Below are 21713 nucleotides of genomic sequence, written 5' to 3' on the forward strand. Positions count from 1 at the left end.
TTTTTGCAGCCAACAACACCCTTGTGTTTATAGACCTTTCCAAATTGAAGTTTTCCTAAGGCAGCTGTATGTTAACGATGACGGAAGTTAATTCCTGGTCGTCAGGCAGCTGTTGGGCACAGCAATTATGCTATATTGTGTAATGCATGTCATGAGCGAGCATCATAGCAAATGTTTCCGATGTTAATTTAAAAAGGTCTATGAAAATACTTCACCATAGTTTGGCATATTTATGAAAATAAATATGGCTGATTTTACTTGAATGTCTGATGTCATTAATTCTAGTATTCTGGGTTAACTATAATGCAAAATTGAGATACTGTTAACACAGTGCTCCTGGAGCACAAGGTCTAACCCTAAATCCAGGACCACTAACACTAGTGCTTCAGGAGCACACTGTGTTGTAATCTCAGTTTTGCAAAGTACAATAGCTGCATGTGATGTGCTGATAGCTTTACAGGAATTGGGGGTTCGTTAATAGAATAATTGATTGAAGGCATGATTGACAAAAACAAATCTTTGCTTAAAAAGTTGCATTTTCAGAGTCTTGATTTAGTAGTGACGTAGCTTGCAACACCATCACAGGGTCTACATTCAGCGTAGTGTTTACCATCCTCTGGTCACAGTGTCAGCTGATCATCATAGATTGCAGGCATGTTGTATCCAGCATCCCGAACTGCAGTCTGTGACCACAAAGCTGTTGTCCACCTCTGGCCTCCTTTGGCCTTTTGGACGGCTCCGCCATGCCTAATTAGTGACATGTTAATCAAATTATTCACTTTAAGAAATGTATTAATCTAAAAATAATCAATGAAATGTTTGTAATGTTATGTATGTATTACTTTGGCATGGAAATAAAATATCTATCATAGGCATGACATCAGTATAAACGATGTGGAATTTATCGTTTCTGGAACAGGAAGATCTAGGGAAGCCATAGAGGTAATGACACTAAAACCTTATACACTCAAAAGGAATGCTGGATACGATGATCTGCTGACACTTGACCACCAGCTACCACCCGGATGGGTAGTCATACGACGGGTCGACCGGGGGATAGTTAACACTAAGCTGAATGAAGACGACGTGATGGTGTCGCACTAAATCAAAAAATTTTAAGCAAATGTAAAAAATGATGACAGTCCATTATCAGTCTCCAACTCTCCATGCTGCTAAAAACAAATCTATTTGTGAAAATCTATTCTAACTTGTTTCCCAACCTGTTGTATTGTTGGAGGATGCTGGTTGCCCAGCTAAACTGTTTATAACTCAGGAAATACTGATTTAGTTTTAATGAATTTTCCAGCAAAATGTAATCTTTAATAATTTGTTAATTATTGTAAAACAAGTAGAACTCAATTACCATGATTGCATCACATTTTGCTTTTATGAAATTTAAACAGCAATACCAGGAGGTCTTCTTCCAGGATTCTTGGGGAAAATGAATGGCCAAACTCAGTTGCTCAGTTTTCAATCCCTAATGTATGTATCTTTCTTCTTATGTACATTTCAAGAATCATAAACTGGTGAACTGCCGATAAGCAATACTCGTCTTGAAACTTCTTATGGAAACATGAATCTGGGACAACTTGTCCCAGATTCACTTGTCACAAGTGAATTTTAGGGGATCAAAAATCATGAAATTTTGCAAAATTTGTAACGTTTCCATTTTTCTTTTTTAGTGGGGACAAGATCTAGCAGGGGGACACTTACCCCATGGTGCCACCATTGGTGTAATTCACTTCAGTCAGGGGGGCAAGACTGCATAGGGTTAAATGTCGGGATCTACGTCACAATTTGAGACAAGATGAGGTACCACTACAGAATTAAAACCAGAGAACTAGGACTCGACCGCCATCTTGATACAGGCATGGGGCAAAAATTGGGGGGTATTCAGTTTCCCTCGGAATGCGTCGAGGCATTTGTTGTCATGCAAGCGCGACATGGATGATGGGCGCATTTGAGGGACGACTTGATGCGACCAGCACGCGCAGTAACGACAACGCTTCAGATGAGGCGCAGAATTGTTTTCGTTCGTCTCCGCGCACCGTCGGCAAGGACCCAAATACCCCCAATTTTCTCCCCATAGCTGATGGCACGATTGTACGTGGCGGTATAGAGAGTCCCGGTTCTCCTTCTCTAATTCTGTGGGTGCCACCAACAGCAGTTTGCGGAAGTAGGAAGCCACATCTGCCTATTAGATGCTACCTAAACGTTGGGACCTACAACCTACGAAAAAAGTCCTTGGAACGCTTGGCACACTCTGTCGAAATTACGTGCAAAATTTCTTGTGATCATGGAAATGACTTATATAGTGTTTGGGAACAAACATGACATCTACAACAATGATCTACCCTTCCCCTCTCCCCATCAATCAATGTTGGAACACATTGAGAAGCCGCTGAAGACATTGGCATTTCTCAACATTGAGCGGGGAGAGGGGTGACAGTTTTCCGTTATTTACACGCATAAGCGTTCCAAGACATTTTCGTTGGTTGTAGGTCACAATTTGAGACGAGATGAGGTACCACAAACAGCCATTTGCGGAAGTAAAAAGTCACGTCTATGACATGTACCATAGTCTGCCTATCAGGAAAATGATTATATTTAAGGGGGTACTACACCCCTGCCCAAATTTGTGCCTATTTTTGCATTTTTCCTAAAAATTATAGCGTATTGGGGACAAGTAAGATATTTATATAATAGGGGCAAGGACTACAACTGCTGCACTGTAAATTTGATTTCAGTACAGACAACAGTTGTGGGGTTACAGTCAAAAATGAGGGAAACCAATATTTGATCAATAAATCAATAACTACTTGCTTTGAGTTGCTGAATTTTCAGTACAGTAGTTTTAGTCCTTGCCCCTATAATATACATATCTTACTTGTCACCAATGTGCTATAATTTTTGAGAAAAATGCAAAATTAGGCATAAAATTGGCCAGGGGTGTAGTACCCCCTTAATGCCTCATCAATTACTTGGTATTACTGATTTACTATAGAATAGTTCTTATACGATATTTTACTGTATTAATATTTTATCATATTGATAAATTGTAACCAACTGTTTATTAAATATCTTCCAGGATCTATGGTAAGACAGATGTGCCTAATAAGCATGCCGGGAATAAACTGATCTATGTCAATTCAGATCATAGAGATGATATACCACTTGTGTGAATCGCGACCTTTTTCAGTGGCAATTCCCAGAGACAAAGTTCTCTGGTTCGGTAAAATCCCATTACCGTATTTCCGAAAAAGAGACACATAAAAGAAAGAGCCTAAAACCCAATTATTTATTTCTGATTATCCTCTCAGTGAGATAGTTTAATACAAACATGCTTAATTATCATATACACACAGTACCGCATGTCATCAACACATGGCAAACAAAAATAGCTTTCTTTTCTTAATACATATACAATATAAAAACCATCAGCTTACAAAACAAAAATTGAAGTATACAATGATTTTGAATACAGGGTAATAAGGAGACCAAATATGAAACACAATGGGGGAGGGGTATTCCAGTTGAAATCCATACACCCCCTATGGAAGACATGACCTTTATCTTTCACACAGGGAGTGTGAATTTCAAATGGGTTTACCTGAATAGAAATCTACACTCCCTGAGTCCCTGCAGTAATTGAGGTCATGCCTTTTATAGAGGATGCATGATTTTCAACTGAAGTAGCCCAATACCGTATTCAGTAGCGCCCCCTTCCCTAATAAGCACCCTCTACAAAAATTTTAAATAGCAACTTTCATCTTCACAACTAAATCGTATCAAATATCTGAATAAAATTAACTTCAAATCCTTCCTGGTTAGGATTGTGATTGACTTCACATAATGCTATTTGAAATGCTTATCATGCCTGTCAATTCTTACTTGTAACTTTCATTTCATAATTCTAAAAAGCACCCAGGGCGCAAATTATGTAATACGGTAATGGACTCCTCAAAATCAATTAAACCAGGTCAGGTGCTTATGATTGTCACTGGGAGTACGCTTCTTGACAGTTTGGTGGGCATTCCTATGCAAAAGATGGTATCACCAAAACTCAAATCCTTATAGACTATTTTCTTGTGCTTCATTTTGATTTACTGTATTTCCTCGAATAAACGCCCCCAGGGGCATTGCATTTTCAAGCGGGGGGGCTTTTATTAGAGATCATTTTTTAGTACGATATCTCCAGTTAAAAATCATTAGGTAAGCTTTGAACTCACGCTAAAATGACGGAACTATGAACTAGAAACACTTCTGGGTTTTCGATTTCCGATGCAGATTTTCGCCAATTATTGACGCTATTATCGACCATGTGAGCAACTTGGTAAGCTTATTACACAAGATAGCATGGAAATATCTGCATTTTTGAAACATCTTGGTTGAAAAAAGTGGTGGTGTGGGGGGGCATTTATTTGAGAGGGGCGTTTATTTGAGTTCATACAGTAATTTAAAAAAAAAATTGAATCTTGTGATTTTAAAAGGGTAGAATTCTGTTGCAGTGCAGTGAATGATTCATGTAATAGTTGTCGAGAATCAAGTTAGATTCACACAAATTAGCATGCAAGAATCTTTGTGGGAGTCAATTATGATGATTAAATTGAAGGTACAAGTGGTAGTCGTGGGTCAAAACTGGTAAAGTTACATTAGGGACGAAATCAAAACTTGATTGGCGGTCAGCCGCCAGTTCCGGGCGGTTCCGTCCAGTTACTATTGTTCTAAGCAACGGAAACAGGGCGGAACCGGCGGTCGAGTTCTGATTTCATCCCTAGTTAAATTTTGGTTACCACACTTCAAACCTGATCATATGCAAAATCTGTTAAGCTTGACTAAATAATGTCGGACAAATTTTTGTTGATACATTCCAAAAATCATTAAAAACAAAGTCTTATCAAAGTGTTAGGCATATGAAAACAATGGGAAAACAAACAATGAAAACCTTTAGTGACTGACAGCTGCTCCTAGTTTATGATCAATAAATATTCATATCAAGGGCTCAGAAACACACAAAGCATTCCCATAATGCAATGTTTTTCTAAGTTATAAGCCAGTATAGACCACTTGACATCACTGTTTATATTCAACAAAGGCGAGGGACTCGTCTATCGATATGCTCAAACGAACCGCTACACTGCTCAATGGCTTTCCTGTACTATATGAAATGTGGCGGGCGATTTAAAATGCACATGCCCTTAGCAGACTACGATGCGTACGCACACTGCAGGGCAAAGAACAATGGAAATAGCCATATTGCGCGCGCATACTGCCGGGCAATGACGTCACATGCCAAGTGGTCTATAACAAACCCTCATCATGCGGTTATATAGTATGACCAAATCTTCAATCACCTTTTTCTTAAAATAGACATTTGTGTTTTTGAGCCCTTACAAGTATCTACCATTTGTGCTTATTTGAGGGTTACCACTAATTTTAGTACCTCATCAAAAACTAAGTTTAGAAATAGCTATAGACCACTTGACATTGTTTATCAACAAAGGTGAGGGACTGGTCTATCGATATGCTTGAACGAACTGCTACACTGTTCAATGGCTTTCTTGTACTATATGAAATGTGGTGGGCGATTTAAAATGCATGTGCCCTGAGCAAACTACGATGCATAGGCACACTTCAGGGCAAAGAACAATGGAAATTGGCATAATTTGTACGCATACAGCCGGGACAATGACGTAACATGTCAAGTGGTCTATATATTTGTTTTGAATGGCACACTTCTTAAAAAAGCCTGAAAATATTTGAATTAACAAATTCTCAGGTTTATGATTAGTTTGTTCGTTGTCAATGTTATCACTATCATGAACACAGGAACATAACAAAATAAGCTATTCAGCTATTATGATACATGATAAAGTCATACTTCACAACATAGACGTATGAAAAAATAAATTTGAACTACATACAAACCTATGCAACTGATTGGACAATTTGAACACTGATAAAAAATAATCTGCAATTTTAGAGACTGATCAACATTCAGTGGGTTCAAAAAAAAAACCTTAATAAAAGCATTTCGTGGAAGGTGAAATTTAGAAAAAGGGAAGAATCATATTTTTAAGTAACAAAAATATCTTTGGAATTCCACTTACCCCAAGTGTAAATATTGATCAGCCTCTATGCAGTAATAATTTGAACCCAATATACAAATATTATAGTTATATTCATAAGAACACAATTCGACTCACTCGGGCATCTTGCATGATGCAATGGGATATTCTAGTTGAAATCCATAGTCCCCTATGGAAGACATAACCTTCACGAGGGTGGGAATTTCAAATGGGGTTACCTTTGAAATTTACACCCCCTTTGTGGGAGGATGAAAGTCTATCTTATACATAACCGTCATCTTCCACACGAGGAGTGGGAATTTCAAATGGGGTTACCTTTGAAATTTACACCCCCTTTGTGGGAGGATGAACATCTATCTTATACAGGGCCTGTATCATGGATTTCAACTGGAATAGCCCAAAGCATGGGTCTGCTTAGATTCAAAACTGCAGAATTTGGCTACATTTTAACATGGCTGCCAATTTCAGTACATTTGGGCTATACGATGCTTGCAAGTATTTACTAAAACACTGGTCACCTTTTCACAATTCTTATACGTGTACAATCAAATAATTCTGATCCCAAGGATACCAAGTCATATGGCTTACAATATTCAGTTAAGTACTGAAAAAGTGATGATTTTCGCACATGCAATATTTCGCCATTTGCCGGACTTGAATCTAAAATCATATTCGTACATGGTTTTTTTTTTCATGGTAGCTGTGTTGACTGCTTAAAGCACACAAATTAATGTGCTGCGAAAATTTCCACTTTTACAGCAACACTGCTTTGTAAAATTTTCTATGTGGCCTAGGACTTTCTTATAAAAACTGCCAATAGCTTGAGACTGTGTTATTGAACTTAGCTTACTGCTGTGAGTACATACTGAGGACTCAGAAACACAAGTCCATTTTTGTGAAAATTGAGATTTTTGTGTACATTTTTTAGCAATTCTCTTTCCAGTAACACAAAGCCTCCTTTCCATAGCACACCTTTTCAAAGTTATACTTCAGTATAACAATATCCCATGCGGTTATGGTATTACCAAATATGCAATTGCCCTTTTTCTCAAAATGGACATAAGCCCTTGTGCTTCTGAGAACTACCAATAAACACTATCAATATAATAAGTGCCAAAATGTCATAACAACATAAAACAAAACTCAACAAAATCATACAATTAATCAACCCCATCATAATTATGTGCAACTAAAAAAATATATTTTCTTCAACACCCAGCATCAGTGTTCAAATATGCCTCAGAAAGTTACAGGCCAGCTGGGCTTGACCTTAAAAAGTTACCGCCAGCCGGGCCGGCAACTATATGCCAGTCAGAAAAGTTACCCGCCAGGCCAAAAAGTTACAGGCCAATGGCCGGCTGACCGGCCCTATTTCGAACGCTGCCCAAGATCATGAATCATCTGTAACGGGTTAAACATTTGCATTCATAAAATCAAGTGCAGATGCAAAAAAACGATATATCCATAAAGAACGTAAGAAAATAGGTGCAGTTTATGATCATGGTCAAATATACACATTGGATATTTTTAAGTAGGGTGACAATAACAAGCTGGTATTATAAGGTACCATATTAATTCTATTAACTGACCAGGGTGCTGAATGAAATCAGTTTGGGCGGGCGCTTATTTTTCACATTGTTTAGGCCGACAAGATGTAAAAAAGGCCCAAAATATTTGTCCATCATCAGTGTGTATGTTTCAGACCATGATTGAGATCTGCATGGGCAGTTGATAAACAACTATCAGTTTGCTAGTTGTGAAATCACTGGGTGGGCGCTTATGGGTGGTTAATGGAGCGAATACAGTACATGTGTGGTGGCCTTAACACAAAAGTTCTGCATCTGAACTCCTCAAATCATCCTCAACAGGTAGCTACCATACAAAGTCTAATATTAGACAGATTTCAACTTTCCATCAGTGTCTTCTGCAGCATATCAAATTTTCTGCATCTTTTTCCACTACAAAAAAGCCCTTACACTAACCACATGCGCAGAAAATCATGGCTGAGAAACTGAAAATGTGACAGTGATGTCTGTGGCAAAAAGAAAAATGTCGGTACTATAAACTAGCCTATAAGATCCCAATTTTATGGCTTCCCCTCCCCTGTTTGTAAAAGGTCACTTAGGTAGCAGGGATGGAACCTGGAAAAGTTAATTATGGAACTTAAATGCTCTGTGTGCTAGCTTTAAGCTTCAACATAAAAAGATCCAAGTTTTAAGATATTTTCTCAAGATATCAAGAGCTATGTTAAGAACCACTAAACCAATACCAGGCTTGTTTGTACTCATTTTGATGCATTTTTCATGCAGATTCTAAAATTTTAAAAATATAAATGAAACTTGTCTGCGGTCTACACCCGTATAGAGAGATTTAAAGGTGCCATCCCACTTTGGGTTCAAGTTCCTTAGAGATTTAGTCCAGTTGAGTGGGGTGGCCCCTTTAACCATCAACAATACCAATGACTACACATAGAATAATGATTGCCAATCTCGCAATTTAATGATCCAAGCCTATCGGATGAATACTTCTTTGTTATCAATATAACAAGAAATTTTAACAAGGGTTTTATTTTCATGCTTGAACAGGTAACTGTGAATTTAAAACCCCATGAAAATATTTTTTAACCAAAGGGCTTCAATATGTAGTTGTTTCAAACCTGCGAAAAGAAACTACAAACTGCTCAGATCTGTTTAAAAAAATAACACATTGAAAATAACTTAATATACAGCAGTTTTCATCCCTGTTTAAACAATTCAAGACGGCATGTAACGGGCCATCACTTTTTCAGTGTTCCCGCCCCTTCCGGACAATAGAAATTCCACAAACTTTTGCATCAAATAATGCTTGTGCCAGCAAAATTTCTGGTGTTAAATTATGAATATACAAAGTCTAAAATTTTAAATAAATATGGTTTTCACAAAATTATGTGACTCTTGCATTTTGTGATTATAAACAAAGGATCATAAACAAGCCCATTTTGTTAGGAGAGTTTTTAACCTCATAATCTTGTACACACAGAATGACCTTTCCATTCATGAGGTATTCAAATTCCTACTCCATTAGTTGAGGTCACTGAACTATGCCATCTGAAATTAGACCCATTGGGTTCATGGTTACCACGACAACTGATGATTTTGAAACCAGGAAAAATCTGTCTTTATGTCAGTGAAAGTGTGCAGGGTTTGAACAGTGAACCATACGTCTGTTACATCACCTTAAGCGATGGACCATTATCAAAATAAAAAATTAACTGACCCAAAACATAATGAAATTATTCTGTATACAGCCATACATGGCTTGGATTGTGAAAACAGGCAAGATTGGGCAGAATCAAGAAAGGCAAAGCCTTGAGGCAATTTCGCTTCTATGTTTTCCACTACAATGTGAGATGCTCTTGTAAAGCTTTACAATAATTCTTCTTTTTCCTATATATGTGCTGTATCTCGATTTTTTTAGTATTATCGCACAGGCATTACTTGCACACTTTACCTATGCACGATCCTGGAAGCTAGGATTGATTGCAGATATCAAAACCGGGGATTAATGTTATAATATGCCCTGCCAAAAACCGTCAAGGATGCAACAGAAGATCCTGAAATAATCCTAACAAATGTATTTTCCTGTACAATTGTATAAGGAAGAGAAAATAAATAATCCTCAATTCAGGATTACGCCGACATTCCTAGACTTTCTGAGGACCTATATATTGGGTTATTCCAGTTGAAATCCTTACTCCTCCTAAATGGAATCTCTCATTTGAATTTCACACTCCATGATGATTAAGGTCATGTTTTCCACAGGGGGTGTACGGATTTCAACTGGAATAGTCCATTGTATGCATCTACTGTCTTCCGCCCTCTGAAGTCTTTCAAGAATAAGCCTAACCTTCAAATAATCTTGCATTTTACTCCTCCTATTTTATCACTTCTTATATCGCCATAGAAATCGCATGATTTGCACTTTAAAAACCAATAACTTTCCGCAGAGTCCTTTTCCAGCTGATTTGTATTCAATGATCTTGGTCCACCAAGGGATCTGTGAATACCTGCTGTAGCTAAATTAGACCCATGATTAGCAGAAATACTACACCTTTACATGGGAAGTGCAAGTCAGTCCAGACTGACCAGTACATACCACAGCGGACTAGTACCCGATGTACCAAATAAGGCGGGCCCTTAGGCCTAAAGTCTGGTAGAATGCAGAGCTGTCGATTCACTTGCCTGCAGGCACAGCTAATTTTTGTCAACAAAGTCAGCAAGATAGACATAGCACTGACTTCATCATCAGTCCATGGCATTACCCATGGTTGAGCCTGAAGTCCTACAAAGTGTCACAAGTGTGGGCCAGTGTAACATTTCAAATGTTACAATTTGAGTATGGACCCATCAAAATTGATGAGGGGCAGTTTATTTCAACACCAAAGGCCCAAATCAAATGACATTTGAAGATTTTGACTTATTTTGAACACTGCTAGTCCACTGTATCACAGCATATCGTCTTACTGAGCTTGTCATGCACGCTTCACTAGTCGGTCATCTATACCTCAAACCTATGTGTCTTCTTGTTGAGCTTGTCGTACACACTCCGCTAGTAGATCGTCAATTTCTTCACCTTCGCAGTTTTCACTGATATTTATATCCTGTAAGGAAAAACAAAAGAGACAATAGCATTTGATAAATTAATTTACATAAAAATTCATCTTGTGAAGTTTGCTATATCTCAAGGCAGTGGGATGAGTGGAGCCATATATTTCCAGTTTTAGCCAGATAACTAAAACACTGCAACTTCTTCACATTAATCCTAACACTGAACACTGCTTTTTGCTATCAGAAATCAATGAAGAAATGAAAAAAGGAGAGAAGATAAACAAAGATATCACTCCTCGCGTGCCAAGCACACAATCACCGACCGGTAGCCATTCTGGGAGCATATAGCACTTCGGGCAATTTTGTCATGGCATCGCATGGGATTCATGCATGCGCAATGGTTATGGTCATCGCTGGCCCAGCCAGCGATTCTGTGAGCATATAGCACTTCGGGCGATTTTGTCATGGCATCGCATAGAATTCATGCATGCGCAGTGGTTATGATCATGGTATTTTTTGGTCTTTAGCCGTGTTAGGGTTAATTCATTGATCTTATCATAAATAAGCCAAGCTAAGCCAATAATCGCATTTCCATAGGTCTTGTGGTTCTTGAGTTACGGCCAATAATATATAAAAACATTTTTGGTGTTGTCTGTTGTAGTAATTGTAGCAGCAATATTACTTAGCACACATGTGTTGCTGCTCCAACACTGTCTTATCTCCATTAGCTCCCCTGGGTGATGCTATTTTATTGTCTGCATCACATATCTCAAAAGGCTGCCTTGTGTGATTTGTATTATCATTGTTGTATTTCATATCGTTATTTAACATTTCAGCATGCTTCTTTCATGAATGGACGTGATGAGGTTGTAATATTATGATAATACCTAAATTAATATATTAAGTTCATTTTACAGTATATCTCATCACAATCACAAATCACAAAAGGCAGCTATTTGAGATACGACAGTATGTGAAGCAGACAATGATTTATGAGCATGATTTCATTATACACAAGTGCCAGAAGATTTAGTAACAAAGAAAGATTCAACTTACATCATTAATAGATTTAAGGAGTTGCGCAATCATCTTTCTCAGTCTGGTCAGTTTCTTCTTGCTTTCATCTGCCTCTACTTGTTTCTCTTGAGCTTGAATCTGAAAGCCTCCGACCAACTACAGGAGTAAAATAACATTCCATTAATATACAGTAAAATCATTGACATTTTCTGTCAATTGTAAATATTTGCAAAGACTAAAGCCCATTTTGCTCCCCCAAGGTAGTTTTGTCAGTACTCCATCAGTTACATGTACAGATGCACAGCCTTCGATCATGCATGTAAACACCTCTTGTATGACACCCACAACCACATTCTATTGGTGGAGTTTAATCGTTGAGTTTTATACATGAACTTTATTGACATACTCAGGAGGTCTTCAAAATTAGGGGTCTCATACTCCCTCTATTGCTCGAAGACCCTGTTTTGAAGCTAGCTCCATGGTTGGAGACAGCTTCACAGTTAATATGTATAATATGCACTACAGTTAGAATGCAGATACAAATGCATGCAAGTTTTCCAGTTACGGGGTTGGTCACCCACCTTTGCACAGTATTTTTTTGAGAGCCTGCGAGCACATCAGACACACTAAATTGCATTCTGAAAACGTCCTTCTGATATCAAATAATTTCAATTTTTTGACATTTGCGATATAATACAAATTTTATGGCAAATTATTCAAAATTGATATGACATCACCAATAACATGCATACCTCTCTTAATCCTTTCTCATAGTGGTCAAAGAACACTTCCAGTGGGAAAGCGCTGAGTTCATCAAGATTCAATCCGTTGATTTGGTCCTTGTTCATTGACCATGAGGGTGGCAAAAAATATCGCAAACATTTCCTGAAAACAAAAGAGCGGATCATTAGCAATATTTGTATTGTACCAATTTGACGTACCAGTGATGCTGGGGATTTTCACCATGAGTCGCATCTGATCAGATGTCAAGTTATTCAAGCGAGAAATTAATTTAATCCCTAAAATGCATACAAAACATATTATAGGCCTATTTACAGTTAATCAATAAGCCAGCCCTTGTGCTGACTAAAATAAATAAATAAATCTTGGTATTTATACAGCGCCTTTCACGTGTGTATCAAAGCGCTTTACATTTATTCCACTATCGTGGGAATATGTCAGCTGCCATACAATGCCCAAGACATGCTCATACCTTTGGATGGTGCTCAATGGACAACATTCATAACAGATCCCCATTTCACCCCTGGGTAGAGATAGGCAAGTAAGGTAAAGCACCTTGCTCAAGAGCATAACATGATGGCAGCTACCATAGCTTGATGACTACTACCATGATGACTACTACCACGGCTTGCACTGGTTGATCACATTTATGTTATTGGTCTGGAGAAAAAAGGAACTTACAATAAATTGAATTAGGGGGGGGGGGAAGAACTAGAGCAAATCCTTAATACCTGTATCCATTCCCAAGTTTGTCAAAAACTTCCTTTGAAGCTTCCGGTATTTTATCACTTGCTTCAGCTGCATCGTTCTTTTCATTCACAGCCTCCTCCTCCTCCTTTGTTGCATCAATTGCTTTCCCTTTACCCTTCCCAACAATTTTCTCCTTTGCAACAACTTTCTCCTTCACAACAGGATCCTTCTCCTTGACAACAGGAGTTTCCTTAGCAACAGACTGGCTCTTCTTGGTAGCAGCAGGTGGGGTAACATCCATTTTTTCCTCCTCCTCCTCCTCTTCCTTTTTTTCTTGGGGTTTAGTCCTGGAGGAAGGAGCTGTTCTTGAAACTGGTTTTTCTTTCACTACAGGGTCTTTAGTAGCTGCTGCTGCTTGTTTAGATTTTGTTTCATTGTTTGTTTTGGAAGTTCTTTTTTTGTCGGACACGGAAGCATCGCTCTGAAATTGAAGTAAAATGAGAATGTAAATCCATGTAATGTATGAATCAAGAAAAGTGTGATGCTGATATAATGAGTGAATAATTAAAGACATACTTTTCAAAGTAGGGGTCTGATATACTGGTATTCCATGTGTTTTGATCATATCAAGTCAAACATCTGAAGTGGATGTGTTTGTCTATCATGACCTTGGACACAAGTGTCTACTTCATATGAATGATTTTAGTATCAGTGTAGCACAACTCCAGTGCAATTAAAATTGCACTGGAGTTGTTCAACCGTGTCCCTCATTTGAGGACATTCTACAAGTTTGTGTTGGCTAATTAGGCCAACATGCTTCATGGCTCAAAAAAAAAAAAATTTTTAAAAGATGGCAGGGAGTCCAAATTCTGCCTTCTATGCATTGCTTACCTCTTCTGTTTCGCTGCTACCCACTCTGATATCCTTACTGCCACTATCAAACCTGAAATCACAATACACATTTATAACACAATTAAAGCAGTCTACAATGTTTCACCATTTTTTATATATCACAATTTACATCAAAAACATTGCAATAATATGTCCAATGTCCATTTACTATTACTTTTGTTATATGAGCAATTAAAGTGAAAGGCCCAGTTAAGTGAAGGATAAGTCATTAGGTATTTTTTAAATGGAAATTTGTCAAAAAAACAAAGAAAACAGCAGCATTGGGCTCATTTTGAATATCTGATTTCTTACATGCCTAAGATAATTGTGTACGGCTTTTCCAGCAATTCCAATACTTTCTACATATTTCAAACATGTTTTGTACATGGCCATTATTGCCAGTAAAATGTCCTCTACATTACTCACCATTTATCAAACTTGTCCTTGGAATTCTTATCAAATTTGATCCTCCACCTCTCTGACTGACCCCTTCTCTGTACTTTGTAGACTTTCCCTGCGTGCCATGTTCCACTGATCTTGGCTTCTACCCGCTGTCCAAGAGCTGCAAAATTGAATGATTTATTAGGAGAGAAAACATAGTGCTATCGTCCACATGAACCATTTCTTACATGTCAGTATTCACCATGGAGGACAGAGGTGTTGACAAAATCTGCAAGGTAGAAGTTGCAACAACCTAAAAATTCACATAAAGATTTGAAAGCCAAAACAACTCCTTGGCAACTTGAAAATGCCAACCAATCCATCAAAATTGGGATTTGGATCACTGACACGACATCAGAAAAGATCTTGATGATAGCTGTTAAAATTTATCAAAGGTCTTTTTAATGCATCCAAAAGTACTTGGGATAAAAAAGAATAGGCAGTTTTCCTGTTTAAATGGACAAGCTCAGTTTCTTGCTCAGTTTTTCAACACTGTTATTTTAACTTCAGGTCAAAGTGAAGAAATTTTTAGCAAGTCATCATCGCTATCTGCTTTGTGTGCAAGTTTAAACCACCATGCATTTTGAGACCACTTCCTAGCTTTGTCAACATTAAACTGTTTGCGATGTTTTATTGTTTATAGATAGTTCTTCCTTGGGTAAAATCTGGCACATATCTATTTTCAGTGAGTTTCCTAATGAATTTCCTTTTCCTGGTCAATACCCCAGCAGTTGTTGTACCCGGGCCTTGTGCACCACAAGTGAGTACTTCACTATTTCAACCACTGAGCTATGAACTTGAGAATAATCACACAAACCCACCTTCTGAGTCTGTATCCATGTCACTACTCTGACTGCTGACCTCCTTGTCCACTGCCATCTTCTTGGCATTCTTGGTAAGAAAAAGAGTATACATTTTGTTAAAGATCATAGTTGCATGCAGCTATAAATGGCTGTTTACTCTGGTGTTAGGCTGACAAATAGATAGTGCATAATACATGCCTCACTGACTGGTAACAATGTTGCCTGTTCTAGAAGTCTCCACTATGTTAGGCAGGTATTAACAAGTACCTGTTGAGTTGGTCAATTTTATTAGTTACCAATCAAGTTTTGCGTACCCAAAAAAGTTAGTTAAAGGTCCCACTCCCAGGTTGCAGGTGTCAACTTAAAGCAAAACTTATGTGATTTCCATAAAGAAATGATTCTTAATTTTTCACAAAATGTCTAATTACCGGGATCCCAAATTTATTATAAAAACTTCTTACATTTGACGGTATTTAAAAGCACTCTATGCTTAGTCTTTCCCATGGTATTCTAATACACCATTGGGCATTACAATCATGCAAAAAGTAGAAATTTGAAAAAAAATTGAGGGTGTCGCTGTGGAGCAAATCACACATGGCTTTAAACAAAATGCATATTATGGACATTGTGGCATTCATATTCCAAAAAGTTCATACAGGATAGGACAAGCTCAGTTTCTTGCTCAGTTTTTCAACACTGTTATTGTAACTTCAGGTCAAAGTGAAGAAATTTTTTAGCAAGTCATCATTGCTATCCATTTTGTGCTTAATATCAAACAATTGAATCCTGAATATTAACCCACCTGCCTTCCTATCAGTGCTTCCAATTGGTTAATTATGTGACATACTCATCCATGTGACCAATTGAAATACAGCTTGTAAATATTTAAGCTTAATCATCTGTAAGCCCTACCACCATTCTTACCAAATTACTGATTGGCTCAATAAATCAAAATTTTCATCTTGTAAACAATCAGTTGCATGGTAAAACTCATGGGGTTTAGAGTAATTTCTATACAATTCTTGGCTTACCGTTTTACTGTTGCTTGTCGTTCGTCTCTTCTTGATTTCAACTTTTTCATCTTCGCTCTGCAAGAAAGTGATTATTATAGAGAAAAAAACATTTTATTATGCAATTCTCACTGCACTGACATTAAGTGAAATCCATTAATTAATCTATAGTCCATATATCTACCTCCAGTCACTGGCACTTGCTTTGAAGTTCAGAGTGTGCTATGCGTTGGCTTTTTGCGTTGTTTCTGCTTGCGTGTACATATGCGCCACTTTGATTGCCCGACTAAAAGTATGTACACATTACCAAGTACCAAGCTAATGCAGCACATGCTGAACAAAGCTAGTGCCAGTGACTGGAGGTAGATATATGGACTACAATAGGCACTACTGCCTTTCTCAGAGCCCAAGGTTGGATAAATCCATGATATAATACTCTGCCTAACCAATCAAAGCTTTTAATCTCTTTGCCCTTATAAGCTTAATCCCTTTAAATCTTACAGACTATTCTTACCATATCTCTGATTGGCTCACTACATGATATTCCTCTTTATGCAACCAATTAAAATAGTTCTTACAAGACAAATTGAGCTAAATGCTAAAATTGTGGACAAAGCTCAGTCTTGCTCATACTTTCTCAACACTGTCATTTGAACTTCAGGTCAAAGTGAAGAACATTTTTAGCAAGTCATCATTGCTGAATAACTTGGGTTACATAACACCTATATTTTTTATTCATTCATGCTGCAGTCAAACGTTATTTCTGGCTTTGTTCACTATTTAATCACCTCAAAGAATAAGAGTGTTTTACAGCCCCCAGGCCCCAAATAGGCTGATATTGCATGTATATAGACCATGGATAGGCATGCCCACATTGCTTACTATTATTAGCTAGAGGGCCTCCTTCAACTCCAACCTGTGACTACAGTAAATGGCTTAACTGTGTTAATCCCCATAGGGCTCCCATAGGGCAATATCAAAATTTGAAATTTGGACACCAGAAACTTGAGGTTGAAATAAATAAAGTGTCAATAGTTTATCCTTGATACAGAAGTTATCATGCAGTGATAGTTAGATTTCATCAAATAAAATCTCTCTTTGCGTAAAATGGATCGCCATGGTGAAAATCATTGCATTCTTATGTGCAGTAATTCAATGATGGCCGCATAATTTGAACAAAGACAAGTGCCCGTAATTTTGCCCGGCAGACATGGTTGACCCCATTTTTTAAACTTAAATAATCACCTTTTTTTCTTTTTAAACAAAACAATTTCCATGTGAAATTTTGATGAGCATCCCTACTCTGGCTGTATGCACCCTCTGGATACGCCCCTGGTACTCTTACCTCTTCTTCTTCACTTGAACTTTCCTCTTCTTCTGATGATGATTCTTCTTCGGATGATGATGAATCTCCTTTCCTTTTTGATGCTGTTTTGCGGCTTCGATTTGAAGTGGAATTGGATGGTGCTGACCTCTGTGGAAATCAAAACAACCAATCTTGTTATGGCAATCTTTTAAAACCTCAAACTCATAAAATATTAAATACAGAGATTACACTGTCAATCACAGTGGCGGCACCAGGGATTTTATTTCAGTGAAGGGCAAAGTGAATTTTAGGGGTAAACAATGAACAAATTGTTGCACAAAATTGCTTCAAAAATTGGAAATTTTTATAATTTGGGACCAAAATATGGTAGAATTTTGCACAGACTGGCCCTTAACATAGCAAAATTCACCCCCATTTTGGGCTAAAATAGTCTAAAATTTAAAAATTTTTTTGTCCCAGTTGAATTGGAATTAAAGTTTTGGGGTCTCCAAAGTTTGGCCTGGCCCAGAGCCACCATAATGATAAATCCAGCCCTCGATACAAATGATCTTTGATGGCTAACAATATTTGATCTTAAGGTCTCAACTGAAGCCATGAGATTGTTGACCGTCTGAGATGGGAATCTAGTGTCTGGATGTGAGGCATTAGCTGGCATCCGAGTTCAGGAGCATCCTCATAGATCTAACATGCCCTGGAAAGCATAGCAGTTCCAACTTTGCTTACCTTATAGTTGGAGCTGGTGTTCTAAATGATACCGATGTACAACTACATGAATACTGTCCCATATATTGTTATTGGACACACAGCTTTCATGCATAGGGTGTACTTGTCTGCTTACCTTAGTTGGAGCTTGTGTTCTAGGTGACACAGATGTGCGGCTACTACTCCTTGATATGAATGCCGTCCTACTTGTATTGTTGGATTTAGACTGGACAACTGGTGAAGCTTTGCCTACTGGTTTGGGCGGAGCCTGTAAACAAGACAGCCAAAACACTACATATTACAGCTGCTTCACAAAAAGTGGAATGCTATAATGCTTATTTGTTTTGCCCACCTTGGGGGCATGGTGGAGCAGTGGTACAGGCTCTGCCTCGTAATCGGAAGATTGAGTTTGAGCCCCGGTGATGCCATCCTGTTGTGGGTAACCTCACTTGACTTGCCTCTTTCTACTCAGGGGTGAAATGGGGAGCAGTTATGAAAAGTGTCTTTTTCATACAAATATTGGATATATAAAACATGCCAAAGCAAGATGTTAATTTCGCTCTCCACTTTGACAGTCATATATGAACAGGTTAATTTTGGAGTGTATATTGTGCAATTACATTACATCTAAAAGGTCTGGAAATGTTGTTAAAAGAGGAAGCACCACCAGAGCAGTTCTTCTGGGGTTTACCAAACCTGCCTGGTTATCAAATTAATCAGTGACAAGGTTATCTCTGAATTTGACAGGTGCCAATTGATGCAATAACATTAAAACATCAATTAGCACCTGTCAAATTCAGAGATAACCTTGTCACTGATTAATTTGGTAACCAGACAGATTTAGTTCACTCCAGAAGAACGGCTCTGGTGGGGCTTTCTCGGCTCTGGTGGGGCTTTCTCTTTAAGGGCTTAGCACACTGATGAGGATTACACCTACCTTCTCTTTTGTACTCATTACAGGCTTCGCTTTCCCGACTGGCTTGGGGGGTTTAGGTGGAGGTGGCGGTGATGGCTGAAAGCAACAATTCATTTGTGTTAATTCACTTTCTCATAATTATAACTTAATAAATTAATTCTGTATGGGGATGGTTAATGCTGGCTTTATTGGTCTTTTCATGATCATCTGCTTTTTGATTATGGAAAAACATTATTCATTAATTTTATTCTGAAAATTTTTGTATAAAAAAACTGATATTTTCATTTTCAGTGCCTTTGTTTCAACTTGGGGTGGAGAGAATTCCCTCATCCATGGTAAAACCACTAAGTCTACACAGGAGATAAACTCTGGCAAAAATCATAAAGTGATTACCGTACTCCAAAATTGTTTGGCACGAATCAAACTTGATTCTCACCCTCTACACCTAAACATAACCCCATAGGCACTACTGGCTTTCTTACAGAGTCCCTGATTGGTTCATTACATGACATAATCATCTGAGTAACCAATCAAAAAACAGCTTTTTGAATATCCCTACCACATCTCTGATTGAATACATTGTAAAGCCCTCTTTGTAGCCAATCAAAACAGTTTTTGAGTCTGATAAATAGTGCCCATGAGTTTACAACCCTGCATTTGATCTAGCTTCAAATATTATCAAGGATTCTCAAGTACTAATATACTATAGGATAAGCCACTCGTTTGCGCAAATGAAGTCAGTCATTCAGCCTATGCGCCTTCATGCATGTGATGGCATAGCTGTGTAGGAGTGTATTACCTGTGGAAGAGATGATGCATGTTTACGTCATCGTTTCAAAAAAAATTAAATTGCGAAAACTGACAAACATTTGGTTGTTTTTTCCATTACCATCATATTTTGAAAAACCAAGTAGCTGAGAAGTTACCTCAATTGCTAGGAAAATATTATAACTGATGACCCCATGATGAGACTGGCTAAATAAGCTGTATTTTTGCCGGAAAGGGTACGTAATTTAGCACTCGACGTCCGCCATCTTGGATAAATTTGGTGTACTGAAAATGCCCAGCAACTGTCAATCAAATACGAACTTGTCAATTGAATATGGGATAAGTCTGTTCCACTGTGGCATAAGTACGCACAACGTTGTTAAGCGAACGTGCGTAAATTTTAGGCTAATGTGCCCGAGCGTTACCAGGACGTTACTAGGTGTACTGAAAAAGCCTAGCAACTGTCACTCAAACTGCCGATGTGTCAATTAAACTGCCGTAAAGTGACTTCACTTTTTATACAGGGTTTGAATACAAGTGTCTCGGCCCTGATATTATCCAGTATTACCTTTCTCTGTTCTCGCCTTCTCTCTGGATACGAGTCCCTCCTGTCGGACGTCCTCTCCGAGTATGAATTTGGTCTGCTGGATGTGCGCTCAGAGGCACCTCTCCTTCCTAGCGGTGTCACTGATGTGGGTGGTTGTGATACTGGTTCCCTCCTTGTTATAGGGGCAGCATTTTTCTGTGGTACCGAAAAGAGAAATGTCTTCAGGGTGCTGTGTTTCATTCACTAACTTATGCTCTTGTGTGCAGGTTTGTATGTGTATCAAGTACAATTTTGTGGAACACTTATTTTTGCGATTTTCATTTTAATGCAGCAACCGCAAAAATAACAATGCATGAATATAATAAAAGGGCATTTTCGTGATCCACAGCCTCATCCCCACTTTTCTTTTTAAAAAAACCTCTGGCTACATAATGTTAAATGTACAAAACATTTCTTGCAGATAATTCATTTAGCAAAGATATCCTCAAATTTGAATTACGTACTAGTGTACCAGAACAAAATTACAACAGTCGGCCTATGGAAGCAGTGTAATACACATACTCATGCATAATTTGCAAATGCAAAATTGGAATCAATTAAAATTTTGTGAATAAGCTTTTTTCGCAGATATCTACTGAAAAATGTCACAAAAAGGGGACGGATCACAAAATACTCTTTTATTGTGTTCTTTGAACTATAGGTCTATGTAAGAAAACTTGAGATTGAAGGTACACGTAAATAAATTCAAAAGTTGCAAATATACAAAACCAATCATGAGTTAAGAGGGGTACTACACCCCTGGCCAATTTTGTGCCTATTTTTGCATTTTTCTCAAAATTGGTGACAAGTAAGATATGTATATTATAGGGCAAGGGCTACAACTACTGCACTGAAAATTCAGCAACTCAAGGCAAGTAGTTATTGATTTATTGATCAAATATTGACTGTAACTCCACAACTGTTGTCTGTGCTGAAATAAAATTTCCAGTGCAGTAGTTGTAGTCCTTGCCCTATAATATAAATATCTTACTTGTCACCAATGCTTTATAATTTTTGAGAAAAATGCAAAAATAGGCACAAAATTGGGCAGGGGTGTAGTACCCCCTTAAAAATTGGCACAGCCTTGCGAAAAACTACCACTTTCACAGTACATCAATATCAAGAAGCCATTGCGTACTACGTTTT

The 21713-nt window shown here is 37.9% G+C and overlaps 1 protein-coding gene across 1 annotated transcript in view; it reads right to left on the reverse strand.

The window, feature by feature from the left end:
- Positions 1-6051: 6051 nt before the first annotated feature.
- The window catches only part of LOC140164463 (ATPase MORC2-like), a 54950-nt gene continuing 39288 nt past the window's right edge, over positions 6052-21713 (reverse strand). Inside the window, exons 18-29 of the mRNA XM_072187745.1 lie at positions 20550-20723; positions 19235-19309; positions 18434-18565; positions 17614-17742; positions 16290-16346; positions 15277-15346; positions 14441-14576; positions 14015-14066; positions 13165-13604; positions 12445-12577; positions 11732-11848; positions 6052-10728 (exon numbers count right to left, since the gene is read on the reverse strand). Of these exons, the coding sequence (XP_072043846.1) occupies positions 10639-10728; positions 11732-11848; positions 12445-12577; positions 13165-13604; positions 14015-14066; positions 14441-14576; positions 15277-15346; positions 16290-16346; positions 17614-17742; positions 18434-18565; positions 19235-19309; positions 20550-20723 (1605 nt within the window). The 3' untranslated portion in view covers positions 6052-10638. The remainder of the gene's footprint in view (positions 10729-11731; positions 11849-12444; positions 12578-13164; positions 13605-14014; positions 14067-14440; positions 14577-15276; positions 15347-16289; positions 16347-17613; positions 17743-18433; positions 18566-19234; positions 19310-20549; positions 20724-21713) is intronic.

Source organism: Amphiura filiformis, chromosome 11 (genome assembly GCF_039555335.1).
Source record: "Amphiura filiformis chromosome 11, Afil_fr2py, whole genome shotgun sequence".
In the NCBI taxonomy this organism is placed as follows: domain Eukaryota; kingdom Metazoa; phylum Echinodermata; class Ophiuroidea; order Amphilepidida; family Amphiuridae; genus Amphiura; species Amphiura filiformis.